We start from the raw sequence: 15,500 nt of genomic DNA on the forward strand, positions 1-15,500 counted from the left end.
GTCTCAACCCTGCCCTGTGCAGCTGGGTCCTGGACTTTCTGACGGGCCGCCCCAGGTGGTGATGGTAGGAAACAACATCTCCACTTCGCTGACCCTCAATACTGGGGCCCCACAAGGGTGTGTGCTCAGCCCTCTCCTGTACTCCCTATTCACCCATGACTATGTGGCCATGCACGCCTCCAACTCAATCATCAAGTTTGCAGACGACACAACAGTAGTGGGCTTGATCACCAACAACAATGCGACAGCCTACAGGGAGGAGGTGAGGGCACTCGGAGAAGGTTGTCGGGAAAACAACCTCTCTCTCTCTCAACGTCAACAAAACATAGGAGAGGATCGTTGACTTCAGGAAACAGCAGAGGGAGCACCCCCCTATCCACATCGAAGGGACAGCAGTGGAGAAGGTGGAAAGTTAAGTTCCTGGTCGTACACATCACAGACAAACTGAAATGGTCCACCCACACAGACAGTGTGGTAAAGGTGCAACAGCGCCTCTTCAACCTCAGGAGGCTGAAGAAATTTGGCTTGTCACCTAAAACCCTGACAAACTGTTACAGATGCACAATCGAGAGCATCCTGTCGGGCTGTATCACAGCATGGTATGGCAACTGCACCACCCTCAACCGCAAGGCTCTCCAGAGAGTGGTGCTGCAGTCTGCACAACTTGTTCACACCACTATCATCCAGGACGAGGTCAGTACAGGTGCATCAATGCTGGGTCAGAGATATTGAAAAACAGCTTCTTTCTCAAGGCCATCAGACTGTTAAACAGCCATCACTAACCCAGAGCGGCTGCTGCCTGCATTGAGACCCAATCACTGGACACTTTAATAAATGGATCACTAGTCACAATGCCACTTTAGACAATGCCACTTTAATAATGTTTACATATCTCACATTACTCACGTGTATATACTGTATTTTGCCCATGCCGCTCGACCATCGCTCATCCATATACGTACAGTTGAAATCGGAAGTTTACATACACTTCGGTTGGAGTCATGAAAACTTGTTTTTCAACCATTCCACAATTTTTTTCTTGATAACAAACTATAGTTTTGGCAAGTCGGTTAGGACATCTACTTTGTGCATGACATAAGTACTTTTCCAACAATTGTTTACAGACAGATTATTTCACTTATACTTCACTGTATCATAATTCCAGTGGGTCAGAAGTTTACATACACTAAGTTGACTGTGCCTTTAAACAGCATGGAAAATTCCAGAAGATGATGTCATGGCTTTAGAAGCTTCTGATAGGCTAATTGACATCATTTGAGTGAATTGGAGGTGTACCTGTGGATGTATTTCAAGACCTACCTTCAAACTCAGTGCCTCTTTGCTTGACGTCATGGGAAAATCAAAATAAATCAGCCAAGACCTCAGAAAACAAATTGTAGACCTACAAAAGTCTGGTTCATCCTTGGGAGCAATTCCCAAATGCCTGAAGGTACCAGGTTCATCTGTACAAACAATAAGACGCAAATGTAAACATCATTGAGTCGTCATACTGCTCAGGAAGGAGACACGTTCTGTCTTCTAGAGATGAACGTACTTTGGTGCGAAAAGTGCAAATCAATCCCAGAACAGCAGCAAAGGACCTTGTGAAGATGCTGGAGGAAACAGGTACAAAAGTATCTATATCCACAGTAAAACGAGTCCTATATCGACATAGCTTGAAAGGCCGCTCAGCTTGAAAGGCCTCTTCCTCAGATTCACTTTCCTCCTCCTCATCTCCATCTCCCATCCTGACCACCTGCCCTTCCTCTCTAGTCAGGGCCTCCACACCAGGCAAAGGTACCATGGTGCTCTTGACCACAACCCTTTTTCCTTTTCCACTCTTACACTTCCCCACTATACTCTCCTCATCCACTGGCGTAACCTGACTAGACCCAGCCTCATCTACACCACCATCTATAACCTGACTAGGCCCAGAATCATCTACACCACCCTCCATAACCTGACTAGACCCAGCCTCATCTACACCACCATCTATAACCTGACTAGGCCCAGAATCATCTACACCACCCTCCATAACCTGACTAGACCCAGCCTCATCTACACCACCATCTCTAACCTGACTAGACCCAGCCTCATCTACACCATCATCACGAACCTGACTAGACCCAGCCTCATCTACACCATCATCACTAACCTGACTAGACCCAGCCTCATCTACACCACCATCCATAACCTGACTAGACCCAGCCTCATCTACACCACCATCCATAACCTGGCTAGACCCAGCCTCATCTACACCACCATCCATAACCTGACTCGACCCTGCCTCATCTACACCACCATCCATAACCTGACTAGACCCAGCCTCATCTACACCACCATCTATAACCTGACTAGACCCAGCCTCATCTACAACACCATCTATAGTATGACTAGACCCAGCCTCATCTACACCACCCTCCATAACCTGACTAGACTCAGCCTCATCTACACCACCATCCATAACCTGACTAGACCCAGCCTCAGCTACACCACCATCTATAACCTGACTAGACCCAGCCTCATCTACACCACCATCACTAACCTGACTAGACCCAGCCTCATCTACACCACCCTCCATAGCATGACTAGATCCCCAGCCCATCATCTAGACCCAGCCTCATCTACACCCCATCTATAACCTGACTAGACCCAGCCTCATCTACACCACCATCTATAACCTGACTAGACCCAGCCTCATCTACACCACCATCCATAACCTGACTCGACCCAGCCTCATCTATACCACCATCTATAACATGACTAGACCCAGCCTTATCTACACCACCATTCATAACCTGACTAGACCCAGCCTCATCTACACCACCCTCCATGGCCTGACTAGGCCCAGCCTCATCTACACCACCATCCATAAACTGACTATACCCAGCCTCAGCTACACCACCATCCATAGCATGACTAGGCCCAGCCTCAGCTATACCACCATCCCTGGCATGACTAGGCCCAGCCTCAGCTACACCACCATCCCTGGCATGACTAGACCCAGTCTCTGCTGTCTGCATCTCATTGCCCCCTGCACAGTGACCTCGATTTCCCCCACTGGCGCTTGTGCCCTCACCTTGTCTATGGCCCCACACTCAAAACAACGTAGGCTATCTGCCCCTCACCATGCCTCACTTTAAAATGCACATTTAGCTGTTGCTCATTGTTATTCAGAAACATAAACACTTGGCCTCCGGAACGAAACAACGTGCTTAACGGCATCTGCCTGAAAACCTACTGACACGAAAACCGCTAGCAAACTTACCAAAACGACTCAGCTCTTTCCTCAGGACACGAAAACCGCTAGCAAACTTACCAAAACGACTCAGCTCTTTCCTGAGGACACGAAAACCGCTAGCAAACTTACCCAAATGACTCCGCTCTTTCCTGATTTGATCCTCCGTAATAAACGGAGGCAAATTTGCAACTACCACCCTTGTCAAAGGGGTAGAAAGAGGTGGGGAAAAAACGTACAAATATTCCACTAGCAATTAGCCTACCAACCAATTTGGCTCTTTTCATGAACACAACCACAGCTTTGTTAATTATAGAAGCGGAATGTATAAATTCAGCTCCTACCTGCTCCTACCGACTGCAAGCAGAACCTCCTCCACTTTAACTCCATTCTCAGCAACACACCTGAATCCATGCCGTATCGACAGCGCTAGGCTGAGAAGCCATCGCGCACACCACACCTTCCAAACCCCAGGAAACTAACTCTGTACTCCTCCACACTAACTTTGAAAAAACCTGTGGATACCGCTAAAACAAATAGTGCATTAACCCTCCACCATAGAAAATAAAATTGAAAGAAAAGACCAAGGACAGAATAACGAAAGTTAGGAGAGAGAGAGAATTGATTACACCCCCTCCCCCATATGCATACAATACCTCATAATGACAAAGCAAAATCAGGTTTTTAGAAATGTTTGCAAATGTATAAAAAACTAAAAACCTTATGCTGCTACCAGCTTGACACACCTGTATTTGGGGAGTTCCTCCCATTCTTCTCTGCAGATCCTTTCAAGCTCTGTCGGGCTGGATGGGGAGCGTCAATGCACAGCTATTTTCAGGTCTCTCCAGAGATGTTTGATCAGGTTCAAGTCTGGGCTCTGGCTGGGCCACTCGAGGACATTCAGAGACTTGTTTTCGAATCTAATAAAATTGAACACAAGAAAATGACATAACAATAACGAGGCTATATACAGGAGGTTACCAATACCGAGTCAATGTGCGGGGTACAGGTTCGTCGAGGTAATTTGTAAAGTGACTATGCATAGTCTTGACTGTGTGTTTAGGGTCATTGTCTTGTTGGAAGGTGAACCTTCGCCCGAGTCTGAGGTCCTGAGTGCTCCTAACTAGCCTCCCAGTCCCTGCCTCTGAAAAACATCCCCGCAGCATGATGCTGCCACCACCATGCTTCACCGTAGGGATCAAATCAAATCAAATTGTATTTGTCACATACACATGGTTAGCAGATGTTAATGCGAGTGTAGCGAAATGCTTGTGCTTCTAGTTCTGACAATGCAGTAATAACCAACAAGTAATCTAACTAACAATTCCAAAACTACTGTCTTATACACACAAGTGTAAGGGGATAAAGAATATGTACATAAAGATATATGAATGAGTGATGGTACAGAGCAGCATAGGCAAGATACAGTAGATGGTATCGAGTGCAGTATATACATATGAGATGAGTATGTAAACAAAGTGGCATGTGATACATGTATTACATAAAGGATGCAGTCAGTGTAATGTTGGCATTGCAGCCACTCAATGTTAGTGGTGGCTGTTTAACAGTCTGAACAGTGGCCTTGAGATAGAAGCTGTTTTTCAGTCTCTCGGTCCCAGCTTTGATGCACCTGTACTGACCTCGCCTTCTGGATAATAGCGGGGTGAACAGGCAGTGGCTCGGGTGGTTGTTGTCCTTGATGATCTTTATGGCCTTCTTGTAACACCGGGTGGTGTAGGTGTCCTGGAGGGCAGGTAGTTTGCCCCCGGTGATGCGTTGTGCAGACCTCACTACCCTCTGGAGAGCCTTACGGTTGTGGGCGGAGCAGTTGCTGTACCAGGCGGTGATACAGCCCGCCAGGATGCTCTCGATTGTGCATCTGTAGAAGTTTGTGAGTGCTTTTGGTGACAAGCCGAATTTCTTCAGCCTCCTGAGGTTGAAGAGGCGCTGCTGCGCCTTCTTCACGATGCTGTCTGTGTGGGTGGACCAATTCAGTTTGTCTGTGATGTGTATGCCGAGGAACTTAAAACTTGCTACCCTCTCCACTACTGTTCCATCGATGTGGATAGGGGGGTGTTCCCTCTGCTATTTCCTGAAGTCCACAATCTTCTCCTTAGTTTTGTTGACGTTGAGTGTGAGGTTATTTTCCTGACACCACACTCCGAGGGCCCTCACCTCCTCCCTGTAGGCCGTCTCGTCGCTGTTGGTAATCAAGCCTACCACTGTTGTGTCGTCCGCGAACTTGATGATTGAGTTGGAGGCGTGCGTGGCCACGCAGTCGTGGGTGAACAGGGAGTACAGGAGAGGGCTCAGAACGCACCCTTGTGGGGCCCCAGTGTTGAGGATCGGCGGGGTGGAGATGTTGTTGCCTACCCTCACCACCTGGGGGCGGCCCGTCAGGAAGTCCAGTACCCAGTTGCACAGGGCGGGGTCGAGACCCAGGGTCTTGATGACGAGCTTGGAGGGTACTATGATGTTAAATGCCGAGCTGTAGTCGATGAACAGCATTCTCACATAGGTATTACTCTTGTCCAGATGGGTTAGGGCAGTGTGCAGTGTGGTTGAGATTGCATCGTCTGTGGACCTATTTGGGCGGTAAGCAAATTGGAGTGGGTCTAGGGTGTCAGGTAGGGTGGAGGTGATATGGTTCTTGACTAGTCTCTCAAAGCACTTCATGATGACGGAAGTGAGTGCTACGGGCGGTAGTCGTTTAGCTCAGTTACCTTAGCTTTCTTGGGAACAGGAACAATGGTGGCCCTCTTGAAGCATGTGGGAACAGCAGACTGGGATAGGGATTGATTGAATATGTCCGTAAACACACCAGCCAGCTGGTCTGCGCATGCTCTGAGGGCGCGGCTGGGGATGCCGTCTGGACCTGCAGCCTTGCGAGGGTTAACACGTTTAAATGTTTGACTCACCTCGGCTGCAGTGAAGGAGAGGCCGCATGTTTTGGTTGCAGGCCGTGTCAGTGGCACTGTATTGTCCTCAAAGCGGGCAGTAAAGTTATTTAGTCTGCCTGGGAGCAAGACATCCTGGTCCGTGACTGGGCTGGTTTTCTTTTTGTAATCCGTGATTGACTGTAGACCCTGCCACATACCTCTTGTGTCTGAGCCGTTGAATTGAGATTCTACTTTGTCTCTATACTGACGCTTAGCTTGTTTGATTGCCTTGCGGAGGGAATAGCTGCACTGTTTGTATTCGGTCATGTTTCCGGTCACCTTGCCCTGATTAAAAGCAGTGGTTCGCTCTTTCAGTTTCACGCGAATGCTGCCATCAATCCACGGTTTCTGGTTTGGGAATGTTTTAATCGTTGCTATGGGAACGACATCTTCAACGCACGTTCTAATGAACTCGCACACCGAATCAGCGTATTCGTCAATGTTGTTGTCTGACGCAATACGAAACATATCCCAGTCCACGTGATGGAAGCAGTCTTGGAGTGTGGAATCAGATTGGTCGGACCAGCGTTGAACAGACCTCAGCGTGGGAGCTTCTTGTTTTAGTTTCTGTCTGTAGGCAGGGATCAACAAAATGGAGTTGTGGTCAGCTTTTCCGAAAGGAGGGCGGGGCAGGGCCTTATATGCGTTGCGGAAGTTAGAATAGCAGTGATCCAAGGTTTTGCCAGCCCTGGTTGCGCAATCGATATGCTGATACAATTTAGGGAGTCTTGTTTTCAGATTAGCCTTGTTAAAATCCCCAGCTACAATGAATGCAGCCTCAGGATCTATGGATTCCAGTTTGCAAAGAGTCAAATAAAGTTTGTTCAGAGCCATCGATGTGTCTGCTTGGGGGGGAATATATATGGCTGTGATTGTAATCGAAGAGAAGTCCCTTGGTAGATAATGCGGTCGACATTTGATTGTGAGGTATTCTAAATCAGGTGAACAGAAGGACTTGAGTTCCTATATGCTTTTGTGACCACACCACGTCTCGTTAGCCAAATCAAATCAAATTTATTTATATAGCCCTTCGTACATCAGCTGATATCTCAAAGTGCTGTACAGAAACCCAGCCTAAAACCCCAAACAGCAAGCAATGCAGGTGTAGAAGCACGGTGGCTAGGAAAAACTCCCTAGAAAGGCCAAAACCTAGGAAGAAACCTAGAGCGGAACCAGGCTATGTGGGGTGGCCAGTCCTCTTCTGGCTGTGCCGTGTGGAGATTATAACAGAACATGGCCAAGATGTTCATAAATGACCAGCATGGTCGAATAATAATAAGGCAGAACAGTTTAAACTGTTGGGGGCGTAGCCATAAGGCATACGCCCCCGCCCCTCTTCTTACCAGAAAGGTGTTCGTTTCTGTCGGCGCGATGCGTGGAGAAACCAGCTGGCTGCACCGACTCTGATAGCGTCTCTCCAGTGAGCCATGTTTCCGTGAAGCAAAGAACGTTACAGTCTCTGATGTCCCTCTGGAATGCTACCCTTGCTTGGATTTCATCAATGGTATTGGCCAGGTGATGAGCGGTGCCTAGTTTCCTCTAGACGTGACACTTGGCATTCAGGACAAAGAGTTCAATCTTGGTTTCATCAGACCAGAGAATCTTGTTTCTCATGATCTGAGAATCCTTTAGGTGCCTTTTACCAAACTTCATGTGGGCTGTTATGTGCCTTTTTACTGAGTAGTTGCTTCCGTCTGGCCACTACTATAAAGGCCTGATTGGTGGAGTGCTGCAGAGTGACCATTGGGTCCTTGGTCACCTCCCTGACCAAGGCCCTTCTCTCCTGATTGCTCAGTTTGGCCGGGCAGCCAGCTCTAGGTGGAGTCTTGGTGGCGCCAAAGTTCTTCCATTTAAGAATGATGGAGGCCACTGTGTTCTTGGGACCTTCAATACTGCAGAAATGTTTTGGTACCCTTCTCTAGATCTGTACCTCAACACAATCCTGTCTCGGAGCTCTACGGACAACTCCTTCGACTTCATGGCTTGGTTTTTGCGCTGACATGGACTGTCAACTGTTGGACCTTATAGAGACAGGTGTATGCCTTTCCAAATCATGTCCAATTAATTGAATTTAACACTGGTGGACTCCAAACTGTAGAAACATCTCAAGGATGATGTTGCTCTGTGTGCATGCTATGTCTTGCTTGTCCTATGTTGCTCTGTGTGCATGCTATGTCTTGCTTGTCCTATGTTGCTCTGTGTGCATGCTATGTCTTGCTTGTCCTATGTTGCTCTGTGTGCATGCTATGTCTTGCTTGTCCTATGTTGCTCTGTGTGCATGCTACGTCTTGCTTGTCCTATGTTGCTCTGCGTGTGCTGACTGGTCAATGATAGTCTGTATTGTAATAGTTTTTAATAACCTGCCCAGGGACTGGGGCTGAAAATTAGCCAGCTGGCTAAAACCGGCACTTCTACTAAAACGTTGATTAATTACTGTCCCTGTAAAAATATATAATTATCACCATTTGTGAACCAAGTGTGGAAGCCATTTTCAAATCAAACCCGAAATTAATATTTTTCCTACTCTAACGTTCCTCTCTTTAGTTTATTGGTGCGTGCAACTTCTACACCCATGCCTACAAGGCCCTGAAACACAAAACAACCAACATGGACGTGCTCGTCATGCTGGCCACCTCCGTAGCCTTCACCTACTCCGTGGTCATCCTCATGGTTGCCATGACAGAGAGGGCCAAGGTCAACCCCATCACCTTCTTTGACACGCCCCCCTTGCTCTTTGTCTTCATCTCGCTGGGGCGCTGGCTGGAGCAAATCGCCAAGGTACTGGACCGGTATATCTTCTAGAATATATGCTTCTATGTCTTTATAGTTACATAACAGTTGTACTGGACCTCTCTATCTTCTAGAATATATGCTTCTACGTCTTTATAGTTACATAACAGTTGTACTGGACCTGTATATCTTCTAGAATATATGCTTCTATGTCTTTATAGTGACATAACAGTTGTACTGGACCTCTATATCTTCTAGAATATATGCTTCTACGTCTTTATAGTTACATAACAGTTGTACTGGACCTCTCTATCTTCTAGAATATATGCTTCTATGTCTTTATAGTTACATAACAGTTGTACTGGACCTCTATATCTTCTAGAATATATGCTTCTATGTCTTTATAGTTACATAACAGTTGTACTGGACCTCTCTATCTTCTAGAATATATGCTTCTACGTCTTTATAGTTACATAACAGTTGTACTGGACCTGTATATCTTCTAGAATATATGCTTCTACGTCTTTATAGTTACATAACAGTTGTAGCGATAAAGCATGGTGTTATTTCTGTAGCTGGAGTACGTCTCTTTAATGCAAAGTTATCCGTCTGTGTCATACCTAAAGTTTTCTTTAATATAGCTATTGCAACCTGCTCTGTCTCTCTCCTCCAGGGTGAGACGTTAGAGGCTCTGTCCAAGCTGATGTCCCTCCAGGCCAGCGAGGCCACAGTGGTCACTCTCAACACAGACATGTCTGTACTCAGGTACTTCACTCATTAGGAATTGGATAAGGCAGATATTTGTTACTGTTTCAAGTGTTTTTAAGTTTAATTTCAATGTTTAATCAGAACGGACCCCAGGCTGACATTGAACAGCAAACCCTTTGAGACTTGGATATGGCATATAACCAGTGTATTGTAAACCTGCCTACATGCGGGTCTCTCTGTCCGTGTCAGTGAGGAGCAGGTAGATGTAGAGCTGGTCCAGAGAGGAGACGTGGTCAGGGTGGTTCCTGGAGGGAAGTTCCCCGTAGATGGGAGGGTCATCGAGGGATACAGCATGGCTGACGAGTCTCTCATCACAGGTGGGTTACAGTGGAGGATCAACTCTGGCCATACTGGAGAAGATGCTTCTGAAGCTTCCTTTCCTCATTTCCTTAACACTACTGTGAAATGACTGTTTCTTCATGCACGGTTACTATTTCTCTGTGAAACTGTATTATTTATGTTGTGTTCCTGGCTAATGTCTCGTCTCTGACTTGTTTTGTGTTCCTGGCTAATGTCTCATCTCTGACGTGTTTTGTGTTCCTGGCTAATGTCTCATCTCTGACGTGTTTTGTCTCAGGTGAGGCCATGCCAGTGACTAAGAAGCCAGGCAGCTCAGTGATAGCTGGCTCTATCAACCAGAACGGCTCTCTGCTCGTCAGTGCTACACACGTAGGCCTGGACACAACCCTGTCTCAGATAGTTAAACTACTGGAGGAGGCTCAGACATCTAAGGTGAGGGTGGTGGTGGTGGTAATATGTTAGTTTTGTGTAAATGGTTTCCTGGAGTTTCAGTTGGATAAGAGATGTAGGTATTTGTCAATATGTGATGTTTACAGAACTGACCCTGGGCAACACATGATGGAGGATTCTCCTCAGAAAACATTTTTAACTGGTTCTGAGCTGGAAGAGCTTTACCTCTGTGACCTCTGACCTGTGCTTTAACATTTGACCTCTGTCACCTCTGACCTCTCCGCTGCAGGCTCCCATACAGCAGTTTGCGGATAAGATCAGTGGCTACTTTGTCCCGTTCATCGTTGGAGTCTCTCTCTTCACTCTGTTCGCCTGGATCCTCATTGGCTTTGTCGACTTTCCACTGGTGGAGAAATACTTCCCTGTGAGTAGCCTTTACTATACAGATATCTGTGAGTAGCCTTTACTATACAGATATCTGTGAGTAGCCTTTACTATACAGATATCTGTGAGTAGCCTTTACTATACAGATATCTGTGAGTAGCCTTTACTATACACATATCTGTGAGTAGCCTTTACTATACAGATATCTGTGAGTAGCCTTTACTATACACATATCTGTGAGTAGCCTTTACTATACAGATATCTGTGAGTAGCCTTTACTATACACATATCTGTGAGTAGCCTTTACTATACAGATATCTGTGAGTAGCCTTTACTATACAGATATCTATGTAAAACCTTTACTATACAGATATCTATGTAGAGCCTTTACTATACAGATATCTATGTAGAGCCTTTACTATGTTGATATACTATACAGATATCTATGTAGAGCCTTTACTATACAGATATCTATGTAAAACCTTTACTATACAGATATCGATGTAAAACCTTTACTATGTTGATATACTATACAGATATCTATGTAGAGCCTTTACTATGTTGATATACTATACAGATATCGATGTAAAGCCTTTACTATGTTGATATACTATACAGATATCTATGTAGAGCCTTTACTATACAGATATCTATGTAAAGCCTTTACTATGTTGATATACTATACAGATATCGATGTAAAGCCTTTACTATGTTGATATACTATACAGATATCTATGTAGAGCCTTTACTATACAGATATCTATGTAAAGCCTTTACTATGTTGATATACTATACAGATATCTATGTAAAACCTTTACTATACAGATATCTATGTAGAGCCTTTACTATGTTGATATACTATACAGATATCTATGTAAAACCTTTACTATGTTGATATACTATACAGATATCTATGTAGAGCCTTTACTATGTTGATATACTATACAGATATCTATGTAAAACCTTTACTATGTTGATATACTATACAGATATCTATGTAGAGCCTTTACTATACAGATATCTATGTAAAACCTTTACTATGTTGATATACTATACAGATATCTATGTAGAGCCTTTACAATACAGATATCTATGTAAAACCTTTACTATGTTGATATACTATAAGATATCTATGTAAAGCCTTTACTATGTTGATATACTATACAGATATCTATGTAGAGCCTTTACTATACAGATATCTATGTAAAACCTTTACTATACAGATATCGATGTAAAACCTTTACTATGTTGATATACTATACAGATATCTATGTAGAGCCTTTACAATACAGATATCTATGTAAAACCTTTACTATGTTGATATACTATACAGATATCTATGTAAAACCTTTACTATGTTGATATACTATACAGGCCTTTACTATACAGATATCTATGTAGAGCCTTTACTATACAGATATCTATGTAAAGCCTTTACTATACAGATATCTATGTAAAACCTTTACTATGTTGATATACTATACAGATATCTATGTAGAGCCTTTACTATACAGATATCTATGTAAAACCTTTACTATGTTGATATACTATACAGATATCTGAGAGCCTTTACTATACAGATATCTATGTAAAGCCTTTACTATGTTGATATACTATACAGATATCTATGTAGAGCCTTTACAATACAGATATCTATGTAAAACCTTTACTATGTTGATATACTATACAGATATCGATGTAAAACCTTTACTATGTTGATATACTATACAGATATCTATGTAGAGCCTTTACAATACAGATATCTATGTAAAACCTTTACTATGTTGATATACTATACAGATATCTATGTAAAACCTTTACTATGTTGATATACTATACAGGCCTTTACTATACAGATATCTATGTAGAGCCTTTACTATACAGATATCTATGTAAAGCCTTTACTATACAGATATCTATGTAAAACCTTTACAGAGGGTGTATTTAGCTAAATCATTCCACCTAAATCAGGTATTTACATCATTTAAATTTAAATCCTGTCTCCTCTTCGTGAGCGCAGTATGGGAAAGGCCTAGAGGGGAATCTGCTGTCACCTGTCCACTTCCTGTTTAAAACGTTGAGGTTGATCAAAGGGAGGAAGCAGGGAGAGGAAATCAACATTAGACTATTGAAATGTAACCCAGACTGTTTCACTGTCTCTCCGTCTCCCTCTACAGGGCTATGATAATAGCATCTCAAAGGCAGAAGCTGTGATCAAGTTTGCCTTCCAGACCTCCATTACAGTGTTGTGTATCGCCTGCCCCTGCTCTCTGGGCTTGGCAACCCCGACAGCTGTGATGGTGGGCACGGGGGTGGGCGCTCAGAACGGTATCCTCATCAAGGGAGGGAAACCACTAGAGATGGCACGCAAGGTGAGGGGAGAAGATGCTACCAATCAGACCATAGTCGATCACTAATAATATCACGTTGATAGAAAAAATCATTAGGTAGGTTTGATATGTTGTGCCTCATGTTTGTAATCAGAATCTATTTAACTGTGACTGTTGCAGTAACTGAGTGTATGGTTGTAAATGATCTGAGATTCACTTTATAAACACTTCCCTTATTCCTACCTTGTTACAAAAAAATGGTGTATTTTCCAGATCCAGACAGTGGTGTTTGATAAGACGGGTATCATCACCTACGGAGCTCCTAAAGTCATCCAGGTGAAGATTGTAGTGGAGGGGAACAGGATGCCTCGCTCCCGTCTGCTGGCCATCGTAGGGACTGCAGAGAACCACAGTGAACACCCGCTGGGAGCTGCCATTACCAAGTACTGTAAACAGGTGGGTCTGATGTCATCACCAAGTACTGTAAACAGGTGGGTCTGATGTCATCACCAAGTACTGTAAACAGGTGGGTCTGATGTCATCACCAAGTACTGTAAACAGGTGGGTCTGATGTCATCACCAAGTACTGTAAACAGGTGGGTCTGATGTCATCACCAAGTACTGTAAACAGGTGGGTCTGATGTCATCACCAAGTACTGTAAACAGGTGGGTCTGATGTCATCACCAAGTACTGTAAACATGTGAGTCCACCTGAACCTCTGAGAGGTAGGAGACAGTTTGTGAGTTGATCATTCCATGTGTCTAGAAGACCTCCCAAAATATTTGTGTCCTATCAGTCACTGCGGGTCCAGATGAAGTGTACTAATCTGTCTCTCTGTCTCTGTATTAGGAGCTGGGTACAGAGTCCCTTGGTGTGTGTGCTGAGTTCCAGGCTGTACCAGGCTGTGGTATACGATGCCAGGTCAGTAACACTGAGACCCTGCTGAGACAACATCAGGAGGAAGGTGAAGACAACAACCAGGGAAACAGTATTCTGGTCCAGATCAGGGACTGCAGAACCAGGCCAGGATCACACCCCCTCATCATGGATGCGCAGCCTCTCCGTACGTACTGGGATATGTCGTCTAAAATAGGACAGCTATTTAAAAATGTTTTTTTTTAGGTGGAATAAGTACACAACCCTGAGTTACCCCTTATTGTCAATTACTATTCAACACAAGGCCTAAAGATTCCCCTGTGTTTCCACTGCATTGATTAAATGCATGCTATACATTCTGCCTACATTCTAGGCTACATTCTAGTCTAACCCCTATTCCCCTTTCTGTTCCTCTATAGCCCTGGTGCAGAGCCAGTAACCTCTCTGTGTGTTCCTCTATAGCCCTGGTGCAGACAGCATCCTACGTGGTGTTGATAGAGAGCCAGTAACCTCTCTGTGTGTTCCTCTATAGCCCTGGTGCAGACAGCATCCTACGTGGTGTTGATAGAGAGCCAGTAACCTCTCTGTGTGTTCCTCTATAGACCTGGTGCAGACAGCATCCTACGTGGTGTTGATAGAGAGCCAGTAACCTCTCTGTGTTCCTCCATAGCCCTGGTGCAGACAGCATCCTACGTGGTGTTGATAGAGAGCCAGTAACCTCTCTGTGTGTTCCTCTATAGCCCTGGTGCAGACAGCATCCTACGTGGTGTTGATAGAGAGCCAGTAACCTCTCTGTGTGTTCCTCTATAGCCCTGGTGCAGACAGCATCCTACGTGGTGTTGATGGGGAACAGGGAGTGGATGAGGAGGAACGGACTGCAGATCAGTCCTGATGTTGACGAGACCATGACTGAACATGAACGCAGAGGACGCACTGCTGTACTGGTGGCTGTCGACAGTGAGTTGATCAGAAATACAGTGTAGACGTTGTTAATGTTGTAATTGACTATTGTAGCTGGAAAGAGCTGATTTTTAATGGAATATCTACATAGGCGTGCATAGGCCCATTATCAGCAACCATCACTCCTGTGTTCCAATGGCACGTTGTTAGCTAATCCAAGTTTATAATTTTAAAAGGCTAATTTATCATTAGAAAACCCTTTTGCAATTATTTCTGCACAGCTGAAAACTGTTGTTCTGATTAAAGAAGCAATAACACTGGCCTTGTTTAGACTAGTTGAGTATCTGGAGCATCAGCATTGTGGGTTCGATTACAGGATCAAAATGGCCAGAAACAAAGACCTTTCTTCAGAAACTCGTCAGTCTATTCTTGTTCTGAGAAATGAAGGCTATTCCATGTGAGAAATTGCCAAGAAACTGAAGATCTCGTACAACGCTGTGTACTACTCCCTTCTCAGTACAGCGGACTGGCTCTAACCAGAATAGAAAGAGGAGTGGGAGGCCCCAGTGCACAACTGAGCAAGAGGACAAGTACATTAGTGTCTAGTTTGAGAAACAGACGCCTCACAAGTCCTCAACTGGCAG

General features: G+C 44.6%; 1 protein-coding gene across 2 annotated transcripts in view; it reads left to right on the forward strand.

The window, feature by feature from the left end:
- Nucleotides 1-15,500, forward strand: part of LOC112237575 (copper-transporting ATPase 1-like) — a 54,203-nt gene that overhangs the window by 25,198 nt on the left and 13,505 nt on the right. For both annotated transcript variants that reach the window (XM_042326063.1, XM_042326064.1), the window contains 9 exons: nt 8,722-8,955; nt 9,581-9,672; nt 9,865-9,992; nt 10,253-10,407; nt 10,655-10,789; nt 12,927-13,121; nt 13,353-13,535; nt 13,930-14,143; nt 14,767-14,913. In XM_042326063.1, the coding sequence (XP_042181997.1) occupies nt 8,722-8,955; nt 9,581-9,672; nt 9,865-9,992; nt 10,253-10,407; nt 10,655-10,789; nt 12,927-13,121; nt 13,353-13,535; nt 13,930-14,143; nt 14,767-14,913 (1,483 nt within the window). The remainder of the gene's footprint in view (nt 1-8,721; nt 8,956-9,580; nt 9,673-9,864; nt 9,993-10,252; nt 10,408-10,654; nt 10,790-12,926; nt 13,122-13,352; nt 13,536-13,929; nt 14,144-14,766; nt 14,914-15,500) is intronic.

Source organism: Oncorhynchus tshawytscha, linkage group LG08, assembly GCF_018296145.1.
Source record: "Oncorhynchus tshawytscha isolate Ot180627B linkage group LG08, Otsh_v2.0, whole genome shotgun sequence".
NCBI lineage: Eukaryota > Metazoa > Chordata > Actinopteri > Salmoniformes > Salmonidae > Oncorhynchus > Oncorhynchus tshawytscha.